Below are 23,416 nucleotides of genomic sequence, written 5' to 3'. Positions count from 1 at the left end.
ACTCTCTACTCATCTGCTATTTTTTTATTTCATTATCTTCCTGGATAATAATTTAAAATTGCTTAGCATCTCTTTGAGTTTCACTGGAAAGTTTACACATAAAAAACAGAGCATGTGATGAATACTTCTAACTCCTATGAACCAATTTCAGGGACTCACCCTTATATTTTGAATCTCCAGTTCTCTAGAAAAGCTACATATTATCAGATATTATGTCAAAATATATGACTCCAGGATTTTCAGAAGACATAACAATTGGAGTTTGGAGTCAGAGTAGGCTGCAGGTAAAATCATACACCAAGATGACTTTGTATTTGAAGGACCATTGCATTCTTTTTGGCACTGTTCTCCCCTTCTCATGATTTCTCAGGAAACTCTGGTTAGCAAGTTAACTCTGGGAGCCCACGTTGGCCTTTCCTCCCTGAGAAACACCCTTACTCTTAGACCCCTTGATATAAATATTTCATTGAATCCCTAACTACAGGGAAGGAATTAATATCTAACAAAATCAGCTCATAGGGGTTCATATGTGCCCTATCAGAAAAAGCAAAGCTTTAAGCATAGGAATCCTTAAGCACAGGTTTCCCAAGAACACCTTTTGGTGCTAGAACAGAAAGGGGCAGCAGGAGGCATTTGTGAGCAGAGAAGACTTTGTGGTATTTTTAGAATGAACTGTGTTATGTGAGACAATGATCATAAGAATCATCTGCCCAATGAGTGTTCTGAAAACTTTAATTCTTCCATTGTCATTGCTCCCTGTGGTGCCCAGAAAAAAAAAAAAAAAGAAGGACTCTGCTTTCAGGGAGCAAAACATGGTCAAATCAATTCAATCAAGAAGCTGAGTTTTTTAATACAGACCATCATCATGGTGAGCAACAGAAACTTAAATTATTTTAAATACAAATCCTTTACTTCTAATATATGTGCATTCTTTTTTATTTCATTTATTCTAAAAGTTTGTAAGTGCCTGCTTTTCCCAGGTCACTGTGCTATGAACTGGTGATAGAGCATTTAGGTTTATAATTTGCCTCCCCAAAGATCATTTATTAATATTCATAATCCCTTGTTCATTTAGAGAAGTTGATGAATTCTCATTTCCCTTCATTCCCTAGCATATTTCTTTTTAGATTAAATGTGCTGTCTTTTTATCTCAGGTAAGACTACTTATTGTAGTGAAAACATAAAGTTTATTATCATAAAAAATTTATGTTAAATCACAGTTGCCCTCAGGTAGCTGTATGACACTGAGTAGGTAGCCTTTCAGGGTTCATTATCCTCAAATATCAAATGTTGAAGATGATATTACTCTCAAAGAGATACTCAAAATAGTTCTTAAACAATCATGTAGATGACAGCTTTAATTATGATGACTATCAATTAAATGTGCTTAATAACATATTGTTTCAGATCAGAATAAGCAGTTATTTCCCAATTACTTTACTGGCCAAGGATAGTGTTATCTGACTCATGCAAGAATGAGTTTCTAATTAGTAAATGTTTTCATGTAAAGATAAATTTTTCATTTCTTATAATATTTAATGCATGCATATAGGATTGTACTTGGTGACCCACAGTTCCCTCCTATTTGAAATTCTATCAATACATCTTCCCCCAGTACTTCTATCTCAGGAATTACGACCAGTAGATGCAGTGAGAGAATTAAGAGTATAGTTTACAGAGGTCACCAAACACTTCCAGTTCAAAGACATAACTTTCATAAGCTTCCCAACATTTCCACTGCCTTTACCTTCTCCCTCTAAATCCAGTTCAGAGATATAACAGTCTCTGTGGAGACAAATGCTTGTGTGTTGTCTACAGAAGGATACTGACAAAATGCTTTCACTTACCTAAGATGAAAGGGAAAGTGTAGAGATATAATCTATAGTCATTAATGCTTGGGAAAAATTTAGTTGTTACTTCTACATCTCCTAAGAAAACAGACCTGGCTCTGAAGAGATGAATTGTGAAGTTTCCTTTTAAATAAGAAAGAAAGAAATTCAGGGTATCTGTGCCAGGGTGGACTGTCTTCAAAGAGGTGAGATAGGGCTGGATGCTCTGTCCCAATGCAGATCTTAAGTAGCTGGGGGAGCCCAAGCAGTCAGGAATCTAAAAGAGGCAAAGGAGTAGATAAAAAAGAAATGCTAAAACAGAATCTCTTATCTCACAGTCTTGCAAAAAAATTTATCATAACTAGCTATCTTGCTTCTGTTTTCAATATCAGTAAACTGGATGATTATGAATGACTTTAAAGACCTCTAGAAATTAAAATCAATTAAATATCACTGAGGATAACATGAAGGTAATCATTTCCTAGGCTTCACTGAAGCCATAAGTATAGAATATTTACCCATATATTCTAGGAAAATGCTGTCTTTCAACTTAACCTCATCTGAGAGGTCCAGAGAATGGATGAAATTCTTTAGGGATTTAAACAGGGGAAGCCCGTAGAGAACTTAATCTCAATTTAATCTATAAAAATGTTATATATGTATTTTTAATTACTAAAAATATTTTAGGAACTATCACCAGTGATAGCGATTATTATATGATTTGGGGCCTGTAAAGATATCGAGGTATCAATAATATTGCATCATTTTATCAAAACCATGTTTAGGGACTATGTAGGCATTTTCTTCCCTTTATCTTACTTTCCTTTGACTCAAAGTGTAGACAGTTTTTTTCCCCTGCTTCTCAGAAATATATGATCAACAAATAAATACCTGAATCAAACATTTTGTGCAATATTGAGAAGTTCTTTTGTGGTACAGCAGGTTAAGAATCTGGTGCTATCACCGCAGCAGCTCAGGTCACTGCTGTGGTGCATGTTCAATCCCTGGCTTAGGAACTTCAACATGCCATGGGCGTGGCAAAAAAATTGTGCAATATTTAATTTACCATTGGGTAAATTTATCATAATAGTAGTAGGATTCTAAAAGTTAGTAATCATATATGAGGTACTTTTGTTTTTCACAAGTAGGATATATATTCAGCAAGATATTTTCACAAGTTAATTATATTAGTATTTTCTTGTCATGAGTTAACAAGAACAATTCTAAATTATGAGCTTTAAAATAGCCTGAAGTCCAAGTCAATGGATGATGTCCAAAGACATCACAGACTATAAGAGAAGTATTAGCCTGAGTTACAGCAAATATGTGTTCTTATTCGAACTCTCACTAAATAACTTTACAATTTTGAGCAAATTATACACTCTTCAAGGTGCACCTTTTCAAAAAAGAGAACTCTCCCTCCTAATTTTTACTATTCTAGATTTATCTATCTTTTCAAAACATGATCTCAAAAAACCAAGTTAATTCAATGATAAAATAATTAAAAATGTATCATAATAGAAGTATATTCAATCAAAAGAGTGAATCCATCCTGGTTTTAGCAAAAAAATATTATGGCCATCAATTACTTCTCAGATTTAGATATTTGGACAACAATAATAGACAAAATGGACATAGAATATTCAAATATTGAAAGGGTGAAATAATGTATCTCTGTATTCTCTACTCTGGCTGAATTAGACAGCTGAGAAAAGTAGCACTCTTCCAGTCCCTAGTCTTCTAATATTTGCACCTACTGGGAAAAATAGCATTCTTTAGGATCCATTGAATGGGAGCAAATGTAATGAACCCATGTCTTTCCAGACTTCAGTCTTCACCATTTATACATTGAAGTATCATTGTCTTCAACACGTACATATATGAAAAGCCATCGTAATTGTTAGAAGCTAATTAGTGACTTGACATCACTAGATCATAGTGTCTAAGAGACACAGAGAAGACTTGTGACAGCAAAAATTACCTTCATTAGGGCTAATTGTATGAGAGAGTTTGTTTGCTCACAAGAATTATACTGCATCATCTTGAGGATTCACAGCAGGACTAATGGAAATGCTTTGTCCTGTTGGGGAAAATGTAACATGATAGAAAGAAAAGCAGTGACTTGTTTGTTAGCTAGTCCTTTCTTCTTCAGCTGAGTTTTAGAACAGGGCCCCTGGGTGTCAAGAATTGATGAGGAGCCATTTTTTGCCTCTACATACTACACAGCAGGGCAACATCTTGGTATTTTAATAGCCCTACAAGAGCCGCATGCATGGTTTCAAAGGCAAGAATCCTGGGGTAGAGAAGAGAGAGATCTTTTATAATAGAAACACTGCATCCTGCAGAATAGATTCTAGAGACTCTAAGTAATTTTGCAAAAATTTAAACTTTTTGTTCACATTTTTAGGGAAAAAAAAATGCCACTAAGTGAAGCTCTGATTTTCTCCTCTCCTGAGGAGAAAGGGCAGAATGTAAAATGACAAAGAAAGAGGTTCTTATTATAGGATAGAATTCTGATACTTGTTATGGACACTAGAAATCAACTAATTCAGTAAATTTATATATCAGATCAGTCGAATGAACTCTGGAAGAATTAGTTGCTTGACTTGGATGACACTTTCCAGTTCCATCTTACAACCTCTTGTCTAAAGCTCTTCCACTCTACCATGACGTCTCTTCCACAGGCTGGAACATTTTGAAGTTATGATTAGAGCTAAGCTGATTGTTCATCTCTTCCCAGATTTATGTATTTAGAGCACTCCTAAATGTTTCTTTGACCAATACTTCCCAGTACCTTTGAAGTCTGTTGTTTCTACTACCTTTTCATGTAGGTAATCTCCAAAAATTTCTCATTTGGGATTTATTTTCCCTCTAGGATCTCCTGCTGGATGATTTAATACATAATAACTTTAAATCTTTATAAGAAGGAGCCCTATGTGTTCCAAGTTTCTAAAAGGTACCTAAATGTATATCTCTAAGGTTCCAAACTGTACACCACCACTGTGTGACAAATATAATATCACCAAATTAATACATTTTCCCTACATTTACCTGTATGGTAAATACCAACTCTGCTAATATCATCATTATCATCCTAGAAAATATCCAGGCTCAAGTCACAGATATAATGGGTGATGTCTACTTCTCTAATATCCCTGTGTTTAATTCTCAAGTTTATTGTGATAGATGGGATCACACTGTTTATGTAGTTTTTCTGATGCTTATATTCTCTAAACATGAGTCATGAACCTTTCTCCTGGTTGTTACATGTAATTTGTAAATTTGTAAATTTGTAATTTGTAATTTTTAATAGTTGCATTCTCCTCAAATTTATAAATTTAATAATTATTTCCACTTTGTAGAAAATTTTAAGTATTTTTTCCCTAATTGAAGATAAATGTGATTTTAAATTATATGTATAGGAACTTCCTTGTGGCACAGATGGTAAGGATCCAGCACTGTCACTGCAGTGGCTCGGGTCATTGCTGTGGTACAGGTTCTATCCCTGGCTCAAGAACTTCCACATGCTATAGTCACAGGCCAAAACTTAATTAATGTATATATAAATAATTAAAAAATTTTCCAACTGCTTTCTCAGGATAAGTTTTTCTAAAACTATTTAGATCAAGAATTTGAACATTTCTGAGTCTCTGGATTCTCACAAAACTTCAGACTCTAGTATCATAGAGTTTCATTACCATAAAATCTTCCATTTGTAGTTGAATACTTCCCCCTCCTTAACCCTTAGCAACCACTAATGTGTTTTCTAGGTCTACAGATTTGCCTTTTCCAGAACATCATATGTTCACTGTGTACAGTACATGTACCATGTGTAGCCTTTTCAGCTATCTTTAATTTAGAAATATGCATTTAAGAGTCATCTATGTTTTTGCATGGAGTAATAGCTCATTCTTTTTATCATGGTATAGTATTCCATTGTATGTCCCTCCCTTTATCTATCGAGGGACATTTTAGTTGCTTCCTTTTTTTTTTTTTTTTTGGTAATAGTGAAGTTTCTATAAATGCTCGTGTGCAGGATTTGTGAATATATATCATTTCAAATCAGTTGAGAAATCTAATTTGATAGGAAGAAATATTTGACTCATGTATTTTAAAGCTCAAGAAAAAAAAAAAAACAGGTACAAAGAGATTAGGATTATTATGTCTTCTTGATGGATTAACCTCATTATTACCATGACACACCTCTTTTATCTTTGGTAATATTCTTTATTCTGAAGTCTTCAGAGTCAGATATTGATATAATTTCTTTGGTTCCCTTGTAATTACTGTTTGCATTGTGTGTCTTTTCTCCATCCTTTTCTTTTAAGCAGGCTGTGTCTTTATATTTAAAATGGATTCCTTGCAGACAACAAAAAGCTGGCTCTTGCTCATGATTCATTCTGGCAATATCTTTTAGCGGAGTTCTTAGACCATTGACATATGATGTAATTATTTAAAGGCTCTATATTTACTACCTTGCTTTTTTTCTATTATTTATCTGTATATTTACTCCTTTTCCCACTCTTTTTGCTCTCAATTGATTGTTTTTAGTTTCCTATTTCCACTATTTTATCTCATCTTTTAATTGCTCTCTTTTTTCAACTTATTAAACTATATTGTAACATCTTATTGTATAAAACACTTCTTTTTTATATCTAGTGTTTCATTCAAAATATTGGCTAAATGTTATTTTTGAGACAATAACAATAAATTTTCATAATCGGATTTACTCTGACATGCTTTAAATTTTGTTAGATGTGGGGCTTTAATCTTAAAAATATTTTATTGAGGTATGATTAACATACAAAAACTATACAAATTTAATTTACACAACTTGATGACTGAAGGTAATTATACAGTCATGAAATTGTCACCACAATCTATGTCATAAACATATCCATTAACTCCAAAAGTTTCTTTCCATGTAATTCTTTTATGATAAGAACACTCAACAGGAGTTCCAGTTGTGGCTCAGCAGTTAACACATCTGACTAGCATCCATGAGGACACAGGTTTGATCCCTGGCCTTGCTCAGTGGGTTGCTGTGAGCTGTGGTATAGGTCACAGACACTCCTCAGATCCTGCATCGCTGTAGCTGTGGCATAGGCCAGCAGCTACAGCTCCAATTCAACCCCTAGCCTGGGAACCTCCATATGCCACAGGTGCAGCCCTAAAAAAAAGCAAAAAGCAAACAAAAAAACCAACATAAGATCTACTCTCTAAACATATTTCAGGTGTAAAATACAGTATTATTAACTAAAGTCACCATGATGTACATTAGAAGTCCAGAACTTTTTAATCTTATAACTGAAGCTTTGCAAACTTTGACCTCACTAATATGTCCCTGTTTTCCCCTCCCTCCAGCACCTCAAAACCACCATTTCACTCTCTGCTTCCACGAGATTTTTCTGTGATTTTGACTATTTTAGATTCTTCATATAAATGATATAACATAATATATATCCTACTGTGTCTGGTTTATTGCACTTATTGTAATGTCTTTCAGGTTTATGCATGTTGATGAAAATGGTAGGATAGCCTTCTTTTTTAAAGATGAAAAATATTCTGTGGTATCTTGTACCACAGTTTCTTCTTCCATCCATCCACTGATAGGCATTTAGATCCATGCCTTGACTATTGTGAATAATGCTGCAGTGAACATGGGGATGCAGATATCTCTTCAAGATCCTGATTTCAATTCCTTTGGGTATGTACCCAGAAGTGGGATTGCTGGATCATATGGTAGCTGTATATTTTTTTAATTTTTTGAGGAAACTCCATACTGCTTTCCATACTGGCTGCAGCAATTTGTATGTACACTGATAGGTTAGAAGGGTTTGTTTTTTTCTACATCTATCACTGGTTATATTGTAGAACTTTAATTCATGCTTTTTTATCCATTTAATAATATCATTTTTTTTTTGTCTTTTTTAGGGCCACACCCATGGCATATGGAATTTCCCAGGCTAGGGGTTGAATCGGAGCTGTAGCTGCCAGCCTACACCACAGCCACAGCAATGTGGAATGCGAGCCATGTCTGCGACCTACACTAAGCTCATGGCAACGCTTGATCCTTAACCCACTGAGCGAGACTGGGGATCGAACCTGAATCCTCATGGATACTAGTCAGATTTGTTACCACTGAGCCACATGGGAACATCAATAATCTCTAAATTTTAATAAGTGTGTTTAAGCAATTTGTGTTTAATATAATAATTGATATTGTTAGATTTAAGCTCATCTTCTTGTGGGTACTTTTCATTTGTCCCATCTTTTTGTTTTCTTTTCCCACTTTTTCTATCTTCTTTTGATTATTGAGTATGTTTTTTATTCCTTAGTTGACTTCCTTTATTTAACTATTTTATCTATTCATTGTAATAAGTTTATTATATACATTTTAAACTCAACATAATCTACCTTTAAGTTATATTATACCACATTAACATATAGTATAAGAACCTTAAAACAGTCTATTTCCTGTTCCCTCTCTAAGCATTTGAGCATTGTTATTTTCACTCCTGCATATGTTTAAATACCACCATATATGATTACTATTTTGCTTTAAACACTGAGTTATTGTTTAGAAAGATGAAGAAATATTGTATAACTAGGTCACTTTGCTGTACAGCAGAAATTAACAGAACATTGTAATACAACTATAATAAAAATTTTGGAAAAATTAAGTTTTTTATTTACCCACACCTTTCCAGTTGTCCTTCGTTCTTTAAGGTAAATCCAGACTTTTAATTTGTTCTCTCAAGCACACAGAAATTTCTGGATTTGGCCTGTGTTTCTTCTATTCCCTAACCAATGGCCTGGAAAAATATCTTTAGGCAGGAAGTTAGGGTAACATAGGCTCCCACTGTCTTTGTTTTCTTTCTCACAAGAATTGTTTTTCTTCATTGCCTGGATATATGTGGAAGTTTTTATTTTGTACCTTTTGTTTGTTTTTGTTTATTTCAAGAAGGAGATTAAATCTAAAACTCATTATGTTATTTTGCCTGAAAATGATATTCTAATTACATTTTAAAGAAATTTGAAAATCAGAAAAATGACCATTTTAATGTCTCTTCATATTTACCCTTATCAGTTCTATTTATTCTTTTTATATTCAACCGAGTTCATATCTGGTGTTTTTTCCTTCAGTATTAGGTACTCCCTTTAACTTTCTGTTTTTGCAGTAAAAATCTACCAACCATGAATTTTTCTCACCAGTTTATTTATTTCATCTTCATTTTGAAGGATGTTTTTCCTACATCAATAATTATATTAATAGTTTATTGCTTCCTCTTAGAACTTCAGCAATTCTATTCTTTTGTCCACTAATAGGAATCTTCAGTTATTTTTTCCATAGTTCCCCTGTTTATAATCTTTCTTTCATCTATGTCTACTGTAAGACTTTTCCTTTAAGACAAATTTCTAGTATTGATTGTGATATTCTTGTTGTGATGTTCTTAGCTGGACATTTGTAGGGATTCTTGACTATTTATGTTAAATTTTTCATCAAATTTGTAAACTTTTGGTCACTGTTTCTTAAAATATATTTTTCAGTACCTCCTTTTCTTCTTTCCCACTAAAACTCCAATTACATATGTGTTAGACTAATTGATATTATCATTACATATCACTGCAACTCTCCTCAGTTTTTCATTTTGTATTTTTTGCCTCTGTACATCTGTTTTGAGATTTTCTCTTGTTATACCTTCCATTTTACTGATCATTTATTTCATGCTGTCTGATTTGCCCAAATATGCCATTAATAATCTCTACTAATAATTCATCCATAATTATATTTTTCTCTAGAAATGTTGTTTTGTTAAACATATTTCATATCTCACTGTTATGTTCATGTTTTTCTTTATATCCTTTGCATATTTATACTAGCACTTTTAAAGTTATTTTCTTCTAATTCCAATGTCTAGGTAATTTCTAAACCTATTTCTGTTGATTTAAAATTCTTCTGATTATGAGTCATGTTTTTGTGCTTCTTTACATATCTAGTAATCTTTGACTGAATGGCAGACAGAATAAATTTTATAGTTCTGAGTGCAGGACTTTTTTTTCTTTCTACAAAAATAGTGGTGTTTTTTCAGTCAGTCAGAGAAGTTACTAGTGGGTCAGGTGAATTATTTCAGGGTTTGTTTTTAAATATTTTAGGTTGAGTTCTTTACTAAATACTCAGTTTACATCTGAAGTTTATCTGAATTGAATTTGCTATGAATCCCACCTCCATCTACTTCATTTTTATACTTTAAAAAAATTTTTTTCACCTATGGGTTAGCATTTCAGTTTACTGGCGTAGATAACAGTGTTATTTACAGGTACTATTAACTGTTTTGTCCTAGACATTTTTTTCTATTCTTAGATTATGAAAGTTTTTTCCCAGCAATGATTATTAACTGTTATTGAAATTTTTTTCATGTCTTGAGACAATCATTTGTTTCTTTCCTTGTACCTTTTTAACAGAGTAAATTATATTGACTAATAATCAAATGTCAAACCAGTCTTGCATTTCTGAGTAACCTTAATTAGATCATTCTTTTTGCTTGTTGCTTTTGTATATTCTTGGATTTATATTGCTGTTTTTTAGGGAATTTGTGATTTGTCATTAAGTAAGTTCACATAAAATGTTCCCCTATCATATGATGCTTTTCACATTTTGGAATGAAGTTTATTCTGGCTCCACTGGGTGGAAGAAAGTTCTTCCAGAGAAGGGAAGAAATGTTAGTCTCTGTCTTCAGATGGCATTCTTGCACAAAAGGATTCACATTTTTTTTCTTCTTTATGACTAGTTTTAACCAATTCTTCAAAGAAACTATAATTTTTAGAGTCCATGATGTACAACATATACATATTTAATTTTATGCTTCAGAATTGGATGATTAAATTACTCAAGAAAGAAGCCTCCAAGGAATAAGTATTGGGTCGTGAATGCAGACTTATTTTGATAAATACAACAAATTGCTTTCTAAAAATTTTTCAGTAATTTTTGACCAAATAGAACTTCCACATTTCTAAAGTTTCAGTTCTATTCAGTATTTTAGTATCAAAAATACTAAATAGAAAACACAAAACTGTTTGATTCTTTATCAGTTTACTAGAGGACAATATACTTCTCTAGTATTTTAATTTACATTTTAAACCTAATGGATTTAATTTTTCTATTTTTTGTTTACAATTTGTGTAGCTTTTCCCTAAAATTGCTACTTATGATATTGGCCTCATAAGCCTTCAGAAATGATAAAATAAGATTGCCATTAAGAGTTAGGTTTTATAAGCATACATAAAGGATAGGAGAACATATCTCACTTCTCAATTCTCAGTTATGCTGATTTCTGGGCCAGTGAATTTTGACTTTAATCTGGTAAGAGTATTAATACACCTTGAGATAGATTGTATGCAGACATGAATATATAGATAAATAAGAGGGGAAATCACTGACGCAAATTATAAGCAGTGCCCTTCCCAACATTGTTCAGGTGAGTGTTTCCCTATCAAGTTATCAGACTGTAAAGATCTTATATGTACCAATCATGTAACCCAAACTTTAAATTTTAATGTAAATTCACCAAAACCATTACTGATATTTGGCTTCTATCCCAAGAACAATGCTGTGACTCTTTGATATGACAATTATATTTTCAATGTAATTTTACAAATTCCCCCAATTTTCTTGCAATTATTAACAAGTTTGGGCCTAAACATAAACTGGGGCAACTCATTGTATTAATGTCACTTATGGGACTTTCTGGTGGTTGGCTAGCTAAAAGCCCTCTCCTGGTTATGCCATTCTGCAACTCTAATAAAGAGTAAGTCCTTTTTTTTTTTTATATGTAAAACCTCTATGATTCTCTGTTTCCTTAACACGCAGTCATTTATATGAGACCAGAGATCTTTCTTAATTGTCTCTATGTGTGCACATCTGCATAAGTTAAGTTTGAAATTGCTGAAATACATTGGGATACTTTGAATTGAACAAAGCTGAACATTCCCACACTTAATTATCAACATCACAACGTTTATAACATCCATTATAATATCCAAATATCCTTTACTTGGCACTATTGCATAATTGTTAATGAACTTTTTAATAGCTAAATTGGCTTGAAAAATTTTCTGGAATATGGAACTCTGGCTTTTGCCTCTTTTGTAATACTTGTCATTGCTCATTTTAATCATAGTCATATAGGATGTTTTAAATCAATATCAGTTTACTAAAGTGATATCTGATCAAGTAACCTTACACATGGACAACTAAATATGATAACAAGAGCAGATTGCTACAAGGTACAATGTCTCATAAAAATCTGAGACTTAGATATGGACAGTCTACTTTTCCACTAGCTCCCGACTCCATGACTCCAGATACCACTTTTGTATAAAACAACAGTAGAACTTACCTGAAATCAATGCTTTGAATTATATATCCTCTTTATGGCACTTACTGCATGTTCTTGCATGTTAAGCTCTAAGTACACTGACCAATATAGTAAGAAATGGAACAAAGGTTGTCTTAGGGAATTACAATCTATTTTACGAAAAAGCAAAAGCACAATTACATCTCTACAAAAACCACAAGTTTGAATTGAAAGCTCACACAAACAGAATAAATTCCTCCCAGCATGAATACACAGTGATACGTGGTGGCAGGGATTGATCTGTGACTGTTAAGGAACTGAATCACATATGCTCATTCCTTCTCCTATTCATTCCCTGATTTGGTGGGATGCTTCTGAAGTTTCCCTCAAAGTTTTAAAGAAAATAAGTAGGGGATATGTTTTCTAATTACTAATATCTGTGCTTTGTGTGGCTACTTGAAATAAACTCTCATACTTAGCTAAACAAAGTCAATAACTATTCAGATATCCTGTAGTCATTTTCAACTAATGGCAGGTTTATTATCAGTGATACAGTGTGTAAAGTGATATGGCATTTCTCCCAGAAAATATTAGGAGTATTCTTGTAATTTGAACTATAGAAGCTTGGTTGTACTGCTGACATGGTATTTGTTTCAGTCAGAGCAGCAAAACTCAGTCCTATCATTGATATTATAGTATTTTGAGTATTTAAGATTTAACATAAATAATAAATAAAATTTTTTTATAAACACTAATGCCTTATTTGTGAGTGTGGAATACTTGCAGCTATTTATACGAATCAAGTTATTAGCTGAAATAATTATGAACTATAATTTATAAAAGTAGAGAAGTCTTCATTCAGCATATCATGTCAGCAGATTCTGTTTTGTTTTTCTTTTTTTTTACTTTTTTTAGGGCCACACCTGTAGCATATGGAACTTCCCAGGCTAGGGGTCAAATCTGAGCCACAGCAACATGGGATCCAAGCCATCTGCAACATACACAATAGCACACTGTATTACCAGATCCTTAGCCAGGGTGAGCCAGGAATCAAACCTGCATCCTCATGTATATTAGTCAGACTCCTTACCACTGAGCCACAAGAGGAACTTCCCTCATTCTGTTTTTAATGCTAAATTTCTTTCTTTGTTACCCCAATAAATTATATGTGTTAACTAATCTGCCTTAATATAGAAATGACTTTAAAATGCCACAAGATTTTTTTAACTATATATAGGAAAAAAATATTTGGGACTTTTAATATATATAGTTGCTGTTTTAGAGAAGATGACTGAGCCACAGAATATCAGGACAGATAGCATAATATGAGATCCTGCACTGCATTTACCAACAGCACCAGATTCAGGCCCTATAATCATGAAAGACTAACTGTGATAGAAACACAGTCAGAACAATTATATGCATACGTTGCAAACAACAAGAAGAAAGGACTTGTGTTACTTCTTCACAGTTGTCTAAAAGACTTCCTTGGAACCCACATGCTGCTTCCTCAGCTTCTTCATGGCTTCCTTTACATCTTTATTCCTCAGCGTGTAAATCATAGGGTTAAGGAAGGGAGTGAAGACAGTAAAAAACACAGAGATAAATTTGTCAATTGGGAAGCTTTCAAAGGGCCAAATATAGATAAAGATTAATGGGCCAAAGAACAAAACCACAACAGTGATGTGGGCAGAGAGAGTGGAAAGGGCCTTGGATGTCCCACCAGGGGACTGGCGGTGGACAGTGGCGAGGATGACAGTGTAAGAAATGAGCAAAAGGAGAAAACAGATAAGTGAGAGCAGGCCACTGTTTGTGAGCACAAGGATCTCTAAAACATAGGTGTCTAAGCAGGCAAGCTTGATCACGAGGGGAAGGTCACAAAAGAAATTGTCCACCTTGTTGGGTCCACAGAAAGGAAGGTCAACCGTGAATGCTAGATGGCTGGATGAGTGTAGAATGCCAATGGCCCAAGAAACCCCCACCAGAATAGCACACACCTTTCGGCTCATGATAGTCATGTAATGCAGAGGTTTGCAAATCACAATGTATCTGTCATAGGCCATGGCAACAAGAAGCACCATCTCACTGCCCCCGAAAACATGCAAGAAAAAGATTTGTGACATGCATCCCTGGAAGGTGATGGTCTTATGCTCGCTGAGGAAGTCTGCAGTCATCTTGGGAGTGGCAAAGGTAGCCTGACACATGTCGATGAAGGAGAGATTACTGAGAAGAAAGTACATTGGGGAGTGCAGTCGAGAGTCTGTGATCACTTTGAGGATGATAAGGATGTTTCCCAAGACCGCAGCTCCATAAAACACAGAGAAGATTAAGAAATGGAAGAGTTGCAGTTCCCGAGAGCTAGACAGGCCCAACAAAATGAATTCAGTAACCACTGACTTCACAGAAGTCATTAACAGAACCTGGGTGCTGAAGTTATCTATAGGGAAGAAAAATAATTAAAATGAATAAGGAGAAGTCCTTCACCATTTTGCAAATCAAGTTGATCCTTCAGTTCCAATAACTATAATAACAATATGGTAAAGCTATAAGACACTGATTATTTACATTATTATTAGGAATTGATATTTCCTTTTGTTAAATGCTTAAATTGTGCTTTACTTTTGTGTTGCATTTATGCATTGGCTAGATAGAAAGATAAAAGAGATAATGGGTTTATCTAACTAACAGATAAGGTGGTTGGAAGGAAAGTAAAAGTCAACTTAACATTATGTTCTAATGTACTTTTGTAGAACTCTGCAGAATCTCAATAGCACTTTGAAAGTCACATATACCACATATACCGTACTTACACATTCAGATTATAAATTCGGAAAATGAACCCAGTGCCTTTTACAGAATCTTGGAGAGGGAGATAATTTAGGCCAAGTATAAAGAAATGGAAATCAGCCCAGTTACTTTGGTAATGGCATCAGAGAAAAAAGTGAGATGCGGCCACGCATTTCAGATAATCTGTGGTAATAATAAGAGAGATATTCATATTTAATAAATTAAACTAGTGTGATTGACAAATTGCCTTCACTTTTCTATGTTAAACAATTTGCATTTTAGAAGTGAGTTACATGATTTAGTAGTCAAAGTATGTCCTTGAACTTTAGAAGCACATATTCTTTTCAATCACTCTTTGCTCTTCTCTGTATAATTTCTCTTCAGGATCAGCTTAATTTAATACTATTTAATCTGACCAACTATCTGCTCTTCAAAGATGAAACTGAAAGCAGATTTAATTAACATGATTGATTTTCTAATTAAATTTATATGCTAATTATATATATGTGTATCTTTGCTGATGAATTTATAACCTCTTCTTTCTCTAATGAGGTTAATATCACAATTACAAATATATTTTTTCAAAATCAAGGGAAAAACATAATTGATGTAATTAACCCACTCATCAAATAATATAGATTGCCTTCTCTGCATCATGCAATGTTACAGACTCTAGAGTTAAAGCAATAAAAAAAAAAGGAAAATATATCCTACCTTCATCTATTTATATCCTAATGGAATGGTGGGACTGGCAGAGGGAATGAAAATAAAATATATGTCAGTTAATGATAAGTGCTACAGAGAAAACAGAACAGAGCAAAGGACTATGGATTAGCCAAGTGGTCAGAAAAAGTTTCACTAGGCAGGTTACATTTCAACAACAGCTAAGGGAAATGAAGAACAAGCCTTGGAGAAATCTACTTCAGATGAAGGGAATACAAACATGCGCAGTAACTCATTTATGTGAAATAAGCATCTATTGAGGAACATCTGTATAATTTTGGCAGGTTTATTAGAGAGTAGATGGATGGAAATTTAGCTTTTAACCTTATCATTGAATTGGCACATGCATAATTGGCATTTCTGAGCAGTGTTCTGCCTCATAGACTTAAATAACCACAACTTAAGGAAGCTATAAATTCAGCCTTAAAATAGTAACACATACTGAAAACCTAGCCTTTTTTCATTTTCTAGAAAGAAATATGGATGTAATACTGATTTTTAAATTCTATGTATGCTTCTATACCTAGAATTTTGAAAACAATTTATATATTTTTAAACAAATGCATAGTGCTAATTATACATTCAAAATAAATTGAAATAATCTAGGATTTCCAGGATGAATCCTTTGAAGTAAAGCTCATGTCCAGATCAGAGAAGCTGGGAAGACTTTTTATGTATCTCTAGTCATGCTCTGTGACAGCTAGCTGAGATACATTATTTATTCAAGATTTTCCCATATTGAGACCACTTAAAATATAAAAATTACTAATTAATCCTCTTGTATTATTTCATAGAATCCTGTGCCTTTTAAAACATCTTCCTATACTGTATCTATGTGTTTACAAGGCCTGCCAAGAGTTTACAAGTGATAAATGCATGAAACCAAAATTTTATGAACTTTATTGCATTTTGTCTATGATTAGTTTTACTGACTTTATGAGTACACGCAGAATTTCTCTAAACCCATTTTAGAAGTACCTTTTTCCATATTAAGAGATAATCATATTCACAGTTGTGTGATCAGCCAGTCTTCACAGAAAGGCAAAGAGTGAAAATTTTCACAGAATGCCATAATGTAAAGAGCATACAATTTGAGATCAGAAGATCTAAATTTAATTCTTTGCTTCCCTACTGATTTGTGATAATGTTTTTGTTCATTCATTTCAACTTACTGAGCACCTGCTATGATTACAGGACAAGCATTCTGCAAGCCTGAGGATAGCAATGACCAAAACAGATAGGATTCATGTCCTCATGCAATTCATCACAATTCCTTAAACTTTAAATTCCTTATTTGTTACACCATACATTTAAAAGAGCTGTGTAAAATATAGTCACCAATACACATTTGTTGTCTTAGCCCACTATTATAATTAAAAATCATGTAATGAAGTTTCACCTCCTCACAGGTAAAGCCAATGTGAATGGAAAAATATCTGCTGATCAGATTTATAATCTGTGAGAGTTTAAAAGACAAAAATAAGACTAAAATAAAATATTAAAATGAATTATTTTCTATAATAAACCTCTAGTTTGTTGAAATGATGAAATAGAAATCTGACAAAAAAGGAAAGCAGATACTGAAAAGAAGCCAGGTAGTGTTATTTACTGAACTCTCTGTATTCCCCTATAGTTATTTCTGGTCTTTAGAGTTCTTTAGTTCTCACCTGTAAAATAAGAAACAAGAGTTAACCAGAGCTAGAATTTTGTTTACCAGTGGCTATGCTGTGAAAGAGAGGAGGGCATTCTTTGATGTTTCCTTATGAAATCTACTTCAGGTTTAGAATACAAATAGTGGCCTCTCTTATGCATCAGAATCCCTAGGGATAATCTCTCCTTGGTCACTGACTTTGGAAAGCAAGCAATTGCAGGTATCTACATTAGATAAAAATAAACTTCATGTGGAACAACCCTTTCATTTAAAAAGAAATGTGAAATTCATAGGTGGTGCTTTCTGGACCCAGAAATTGATTTTTCTGAGCCATGAGGTTTTTCTAAAGAATTCCAATCAAATAGAAAGAGAAAAGTGAAGTTTACGAGGCGAGAGTTGAAATCATGCAAGCTTTTCCTTTGGGTCAAATTCTAGGTTGCTCAGCTCAAATTCACAGTCATCTAAAGGTTTTTGTGACAGTTATGGAGATGTGATCCGTGAAAAGGGCCAATTAAAGACATAGAAGAGAAAGAAGATAGCTTGACAAAGAAGATAACCTTATTTATATGAGGCAATTGGCTTCTTGTCTCTGTGTAGATAATCAAGGTGGATAAAAGCTTTTGGACATGAAGGACTTCAGTTGTCTGCACTGAGATGTGACTATAAATTACATAAATATATGTAACTGATTCAAGAGAGTGCAAAAGCATAGAAGCTAGAAAAGGTCTTCAATAAGTATAAAGGTCAAATTACGGTATTCTACAGTTGTAAAATCCTGAGAGAAAAGAACTTCTGCTAATGTAACTAAAACTGCCAGTATTTTCATAGTCAACTTGGTACAAAGCAGTGTGTAAATACTTCACCCACTATCTCACTTATCCTTACAGCAGTTTACAAGGAAGGACTGTTATAATTCTAACTTTATAGTAGAAGAAATTAAATCTTTTTTTCTTTGTCTTTTTTTAGAGCCGCATCTGCAGCATATGGAGATTCCCAAGCTAGGTGTTGAATCAGAGCTATAGCTGCCAGCCTATACCACAGCCACAGCAATGCCAGATCCGAGCCGCTTTTGCGACCTACACCACAGCTCATGACAGTGCCAGATCCTTAACCCACTGAGAGAGGCCAGGGATGAACCTGCATCCTCTTGGATAACAGTCAGATTGGTCTCCACTGAGCGACGATGGGAACTCCAAGAAATTAAATCTTAGCAGTAAAATTAGTGTCAAAGGGGCACAGTGCGGATCAATTGGGTTTGGCATACTCAGAAAACACATTTAACCACTGTTGATTGCTTAATTAAGGACTTGATCCTAAGAACCTATATCTGAGGAAGTCTACCTGATCATTAAAATGGCAATTTTATGCCCCATCCTATTGTCTGTCATCATCTGTGCTTTTGAAATGAGATGTCAAAATTCTCACCTTTGCCTAGATGCTTCAGCCCATCTAAATGTTAGCAGTGACAGTAATTAGACATATTATATAATAATTATACATGTTATTATTAAATTATTATAATAATAAAATGACATTGTTTCAGATTTCAGATTTTAGAATCATATATAAACATCAATTTCTCATGTTCAAGAACCCAAGTCATCTTAATTACATGATAGCTTTAGCCCAGAATCTCCACCTCTCTGAATGACACCATTTGTATTTAATTTTTTGCTTGATGTGATTAAATTCCACATACCAGTTTTAAGAGAAATCTTAGAGGAGCAATAACAGGTTGAAGCAAAGAAACAGCCAAAACCCATTTTCTTAAAGATTGAGACACAAGAGCCTATAAAACAAATACTTAAATACTATACCGCATGTCCCCAAATCTCATGTAATCAATTCTATCAATTGAAATAGCCAACTGAAAAACTACTTTGGTGAAGTGAAATCATCTTTCTGTGGGAGTAATTAACACACTTTGGGTTGTTTTTCTCAAAAATGAGATGGTAAAAACATTTAAGTTGTTTGCCCATAATTGAAAGTGAGTTATACATCACAAGAGGGAAGTGTAGTGACATGACCTAGAAGCTTGCAATAGCATTCATTATCACTTACTAGTCTGCCTCCATGTGCTGCTTTCCCTTATTTAAAGTGACCAGGCCCATAGCACAAACCCATTTGCTCAGAGCCTGAAGGAAATCATACTATATGAAAAGTAAATCTGGCAATGGCCCAAAGAGATTTAGACTCTTGTTTTGTGTAATTGTTTGCTTCTTTCTTTTCATGGAAATATTTATGATAAAGTTTTTCAAACTCCATAGCATGTAATGCTGACATCCCCCCCCAAAAAAATCAGTATTTTAATTGTCACGCACAGTACTTAAACATAAATTAGATTCAGAAAAAAGGTTTAGTTGGACATAAGTGGCTAGAACTGCTTAGATATGCACATGGCTTGCTTTTGGATGAGGAATGATTTTCAGAGCAGTGGAGGGACTGAGAAGGTCTACAGAGAAGAACAGGTGACAAGGAGAAAATGTTAATGTGAAAATGGAGTATGTGCCCCAGAAACTTGGTGCACCTAATAAAGAATCCCAGCTTCTCTGAATTCTCTACTGAAAGATAAAGTTCTTTCTTAACATTAACATTTTACAGACATTTCCATTCTTCTGTTTCCAAACCTACTGCTCCTTTACTCTGCCCTGTTTCAGCTAATGGCATTTCTCTTGACTCAGTGATCCCAGCCAGAAACTTAGCTCCTTCCTTTTCCTGACTTCTTTCCTTAATCTTGCTTTGAGTTCCTCCAAAATATTCCCAATTTATCAAATTATTTTCAAATCATTTATCAAATTATTTCCATTTTAACTCTCCTGTCTAAGCCTTCATAATGGTTCTCTTTAAGTGCTTCAAGGCCTTCTAATGGTCTCCACCTTATACCATTGCCCTTTCTTTGTCTTATTAATATATAGTTCAATACCGTATCTCATATCTCTTTCTCTTTTGTCCATGGTTTTCTTTGCTGTGCAAGTGTTTTCAAGATTAAAAAATCCCATTTTTTTATTTGTGGTTTTATTTCCTTTGCTTTAGGAGACAGATCAAAAACCATTGCAACAATTTATGTCAGTGTTCTCCCCATGTTTTCCTCTAGGGGTTTTATGGTTTCAAGTCTTAACATTTAGATTTTTAATCCATTTCAAAATCAGTTTTGTAAATGAGTTTAGAGAATGCTCTAATTTCATTATTTTACATTTGACTTTCCAGTTTTCCCAATGCCTTGCTTTCTTCATGTATTCTCTCCTAACTAAACTTCTCTCTTCCCATTTATACCCAAAATTCCTGGGAGATACTTGCCTCACTGTCCCCACATTGTTATCCCCCCTTCACTTCTCTTGCTATTTTGCTTTTTCTCCATTTGCTGTGTTTTATACCTTTTTCTCTTCTGTGTCCCGATGGGCTGACCCTCCCCCATGGACTACATTCATCAGGCTTTTTTTTCTCTGATCTTTGTGAAGACTGGATAGGGAATGGAACTGGCAGGAGATTAGAGAGAAGGAGGAAAAGTCTGGATATTTCTTTCACCTCTCCTCCCTGCCACATCACTAAAATTTTGGCAGTAAGTACATCCCTGGCTACTTTTTATCTTGTATTCCCCTTCTTGGTTCTAGCTCTCACCAGTTTCTATTTCCTTCTCTTGTCCCTTCAGGCTAAATCTGGTAAAGTTTTCAGCCACTGGTCCCTGGATGCCTCATTTAATTCTGACAAGAGTTGCTTCTTATATTATACACATTTTTTAGCTGCCTGCTCAAAACTTTAAAAATCTTGCCCAGAAAGTAGCCTGCCAAGATATTTCACTAAATAAAAGGCCTGTGGTCTTAGGAGGACTTATATCATTTCCTTGTAAAAAAAAAAAAAGGTGCTAAATGTTGATATAATTTTAAATAGCGTACTTTCTCACTAGTATATATCTAAATTACCTAGTGGGTATGGCCACTTTAAATCTTGTATGTGCAATAATTCATCATCATCCACCCCATATTTGACATATAATGAATGTTTTAGAAAACTAATGAATGGAGTTCCCTCTATGGCACAGTGGTTTAAGAATTCGACTGCAGCAGCTCAGATCACTGAGAAGGAACAGGTTCTACCCCCAGCTGGGTGAGGTGGTTATAGGGATCCAGCAGTTGTGGCAGCTGCAGTGTAGGTCACGGTGTAGCTCGGGATTCAAGCCCTGATCTGGGAACTTCCATATGCTGCATGTGCAACCATAAAAATAAGTTAATATTAAAAAGTAATGAATGAATGCCTTTTGGAGTACATATCTTCTAGCTAGTTCCCCAAACAAGAAATCTGAAAGCCAATTTTGATTTTCCCTTACCTTCAAATAGAGCCAATCACCAGGATTTATTTTTAAATACCTCTGAATTTGCTCAACTATATCTGGCCCTTATCTCTCATTGCAGGCATACAATTTCTCTCCTAAGAGGAAGTATCCTTCACCAAATTATTTAATACTTCCAGAGATAATTTATGTATATATAAGTAAAAATACATATGTGTGTATATACATATATACATACATATATATCATACATTTATATCACTAAACACAAATGATTGTATGCTTTGCACATGACTGTGCATACTGATTTTCTCATCTGCGAATACTTAGGTGAGATATTTTCTGTCAGCAAAAAGAACTCCCTAATTCTTTTTTTGTTCTTTTTTCATCTTACAAAAATCATTTCTTTCTCATGGTTTTGGTGCTTTAGGAATTCAGCGGCGATTTGGCAATTCGAACTCAGGGTCTTGTTCTTATGGAGCTACAGTCATTGAAGGCATGACTGGGGCTGGATGATGCAATTCTATGGCTGGCAGTTGGTGCTTGAGGTGGGAGGGAGGCATTGGTTCCACTCTGTGAACTTGCTTGAGTGTCCTCATGGCGTGGAGACTGGCCTCTTCCAGAGGAAGCAGTCCAAGAGAACAAAGTTTTTATGACCAAGCCTCAGAAGTACCACATGGTGATTTTCACCTTATTCTGTTGGACACACAAGCCGGCTCTAATTTGGTGTGGAAGGGACACCACAAGGCATTAAAGTCAAGAGATTAGGATCATTGGAGGCTAGCTACCACAACTGCAATATTTAGTGTTGGCCAGAATGGGAGAAAATGGGTGCCTTCATATGCTATTGCTGGGTGTGTAAATTGGTGTACCTCATTTAGAGGATGATTTGATAATAGTGAGATGAAAAATGCACATATCTTTGACTGTATTCTCTGTGAAAAAATGCATATAAAGATGTTCACTGCCACAGTGTTTTCCACAACAACAAAAAAGGAATGGAAACCTAAATATCTATAAATTAGGGAATGGATAAATAAATTATAGAATACTGAGGAGGAGTTAAAAATGATGTGGCACATCTACGACTTACCATGAACAGCTTTCTCAGACACAGTGTTCAGAAAACAGGCAGAGGGAGTTCCCATTGTGGATCTGCGGGTTATAAACCTGAGTAGTATTCATGGAGATTCTGGTTCAACCTCTGGCCTTACTCAGTGGGTTAAGGATCCAGTGTTGCTGTGGCTGTGGCATAGGCTGGCAGCTGCAGTTCAGATTCAACCCCTAGCCTTGGAACTTCTATATGCCACAAGTATGGCCCTAAAAAGCAAAAAAGAAAAGAAAATAAAGAAAATAGGTGGAAAGTAAACTTAGATACACTTAAGAGAAACCAAACACATGAAAACCTATGTGTACCTATGCACAAATGAATGTAAATATCCACAGGAAACTCTTGAAGAATACCTTTAAAAATTTTGGCAGTTACTTCTGAATACAATGTAGAGACTGGGGTGTGACGACAGCACTTTTGCTTTATAACATTCTGTCTTGTTTGGATTTTGAACAAAATGGCTTTAATGATTTAAACATTTTAAATTGGTAACTAACAGAATGAGTGACAACCCGGGATATCCACTTAAAGGCGAGAATGTGAACTTTAGTGGTTAGACTTCATGATACTTATTTTAGCTTTCAGAGACCTGTTCCAGCCTAAGATGTTCTAATTGCTGCTACAATTTTGTTGATCTCAGAGACAAAATGTTTAGAAAATTAAGAGAGC

The 23,416-nt window shown here is 34.4% G+C and overlaps 1 protein-coding gene across 1 annotated transcript; it reads right to left on the bottom strand.

Moving 5' to 3' along the window:
* Window positions 1–13,662: 13,662 nt before the first annotated feature.
* On the bottom strand, window positions 13,663–14,601 carry LOC125135734 (olfactory receptor 4K1-like). Its single transcript, XM_047796121.1, has one exon. The coding sequence runs from the start codon at window positions 14,596–14,598 to the stop codon at window positions 13,663–13,665; it is 936 nt and encodes a 311-aa protein (XP_047652077.1). The 5' UTR covers window positions 14,599–14,601.
* Between the last annotated feature and the right edge of the window lie 8,815 nt (window positions 14,602–23,416).

The sequence above is a fragment of the Phacochoerus africanus genome, chromosome 9, assembly GCF_016906955.1.
Source record: "Phacochoerus africanus isolate WHEZ1 chromosome 9, ROS_Pafr_v1, whole genome shotgun sequence".
Classification (NCBI taxonomy): Eukaryota; Metazoa; Chordata; class Mammalia; order Artiodactyla; family Suidae; genus Phacochoerus; species Phacochoerus africanus.
The sequence above is the reverse complement of the archived record's forward strand: the minus strand, read 5'-3'. Positions and strand labels throughout refer to the sequence as shown.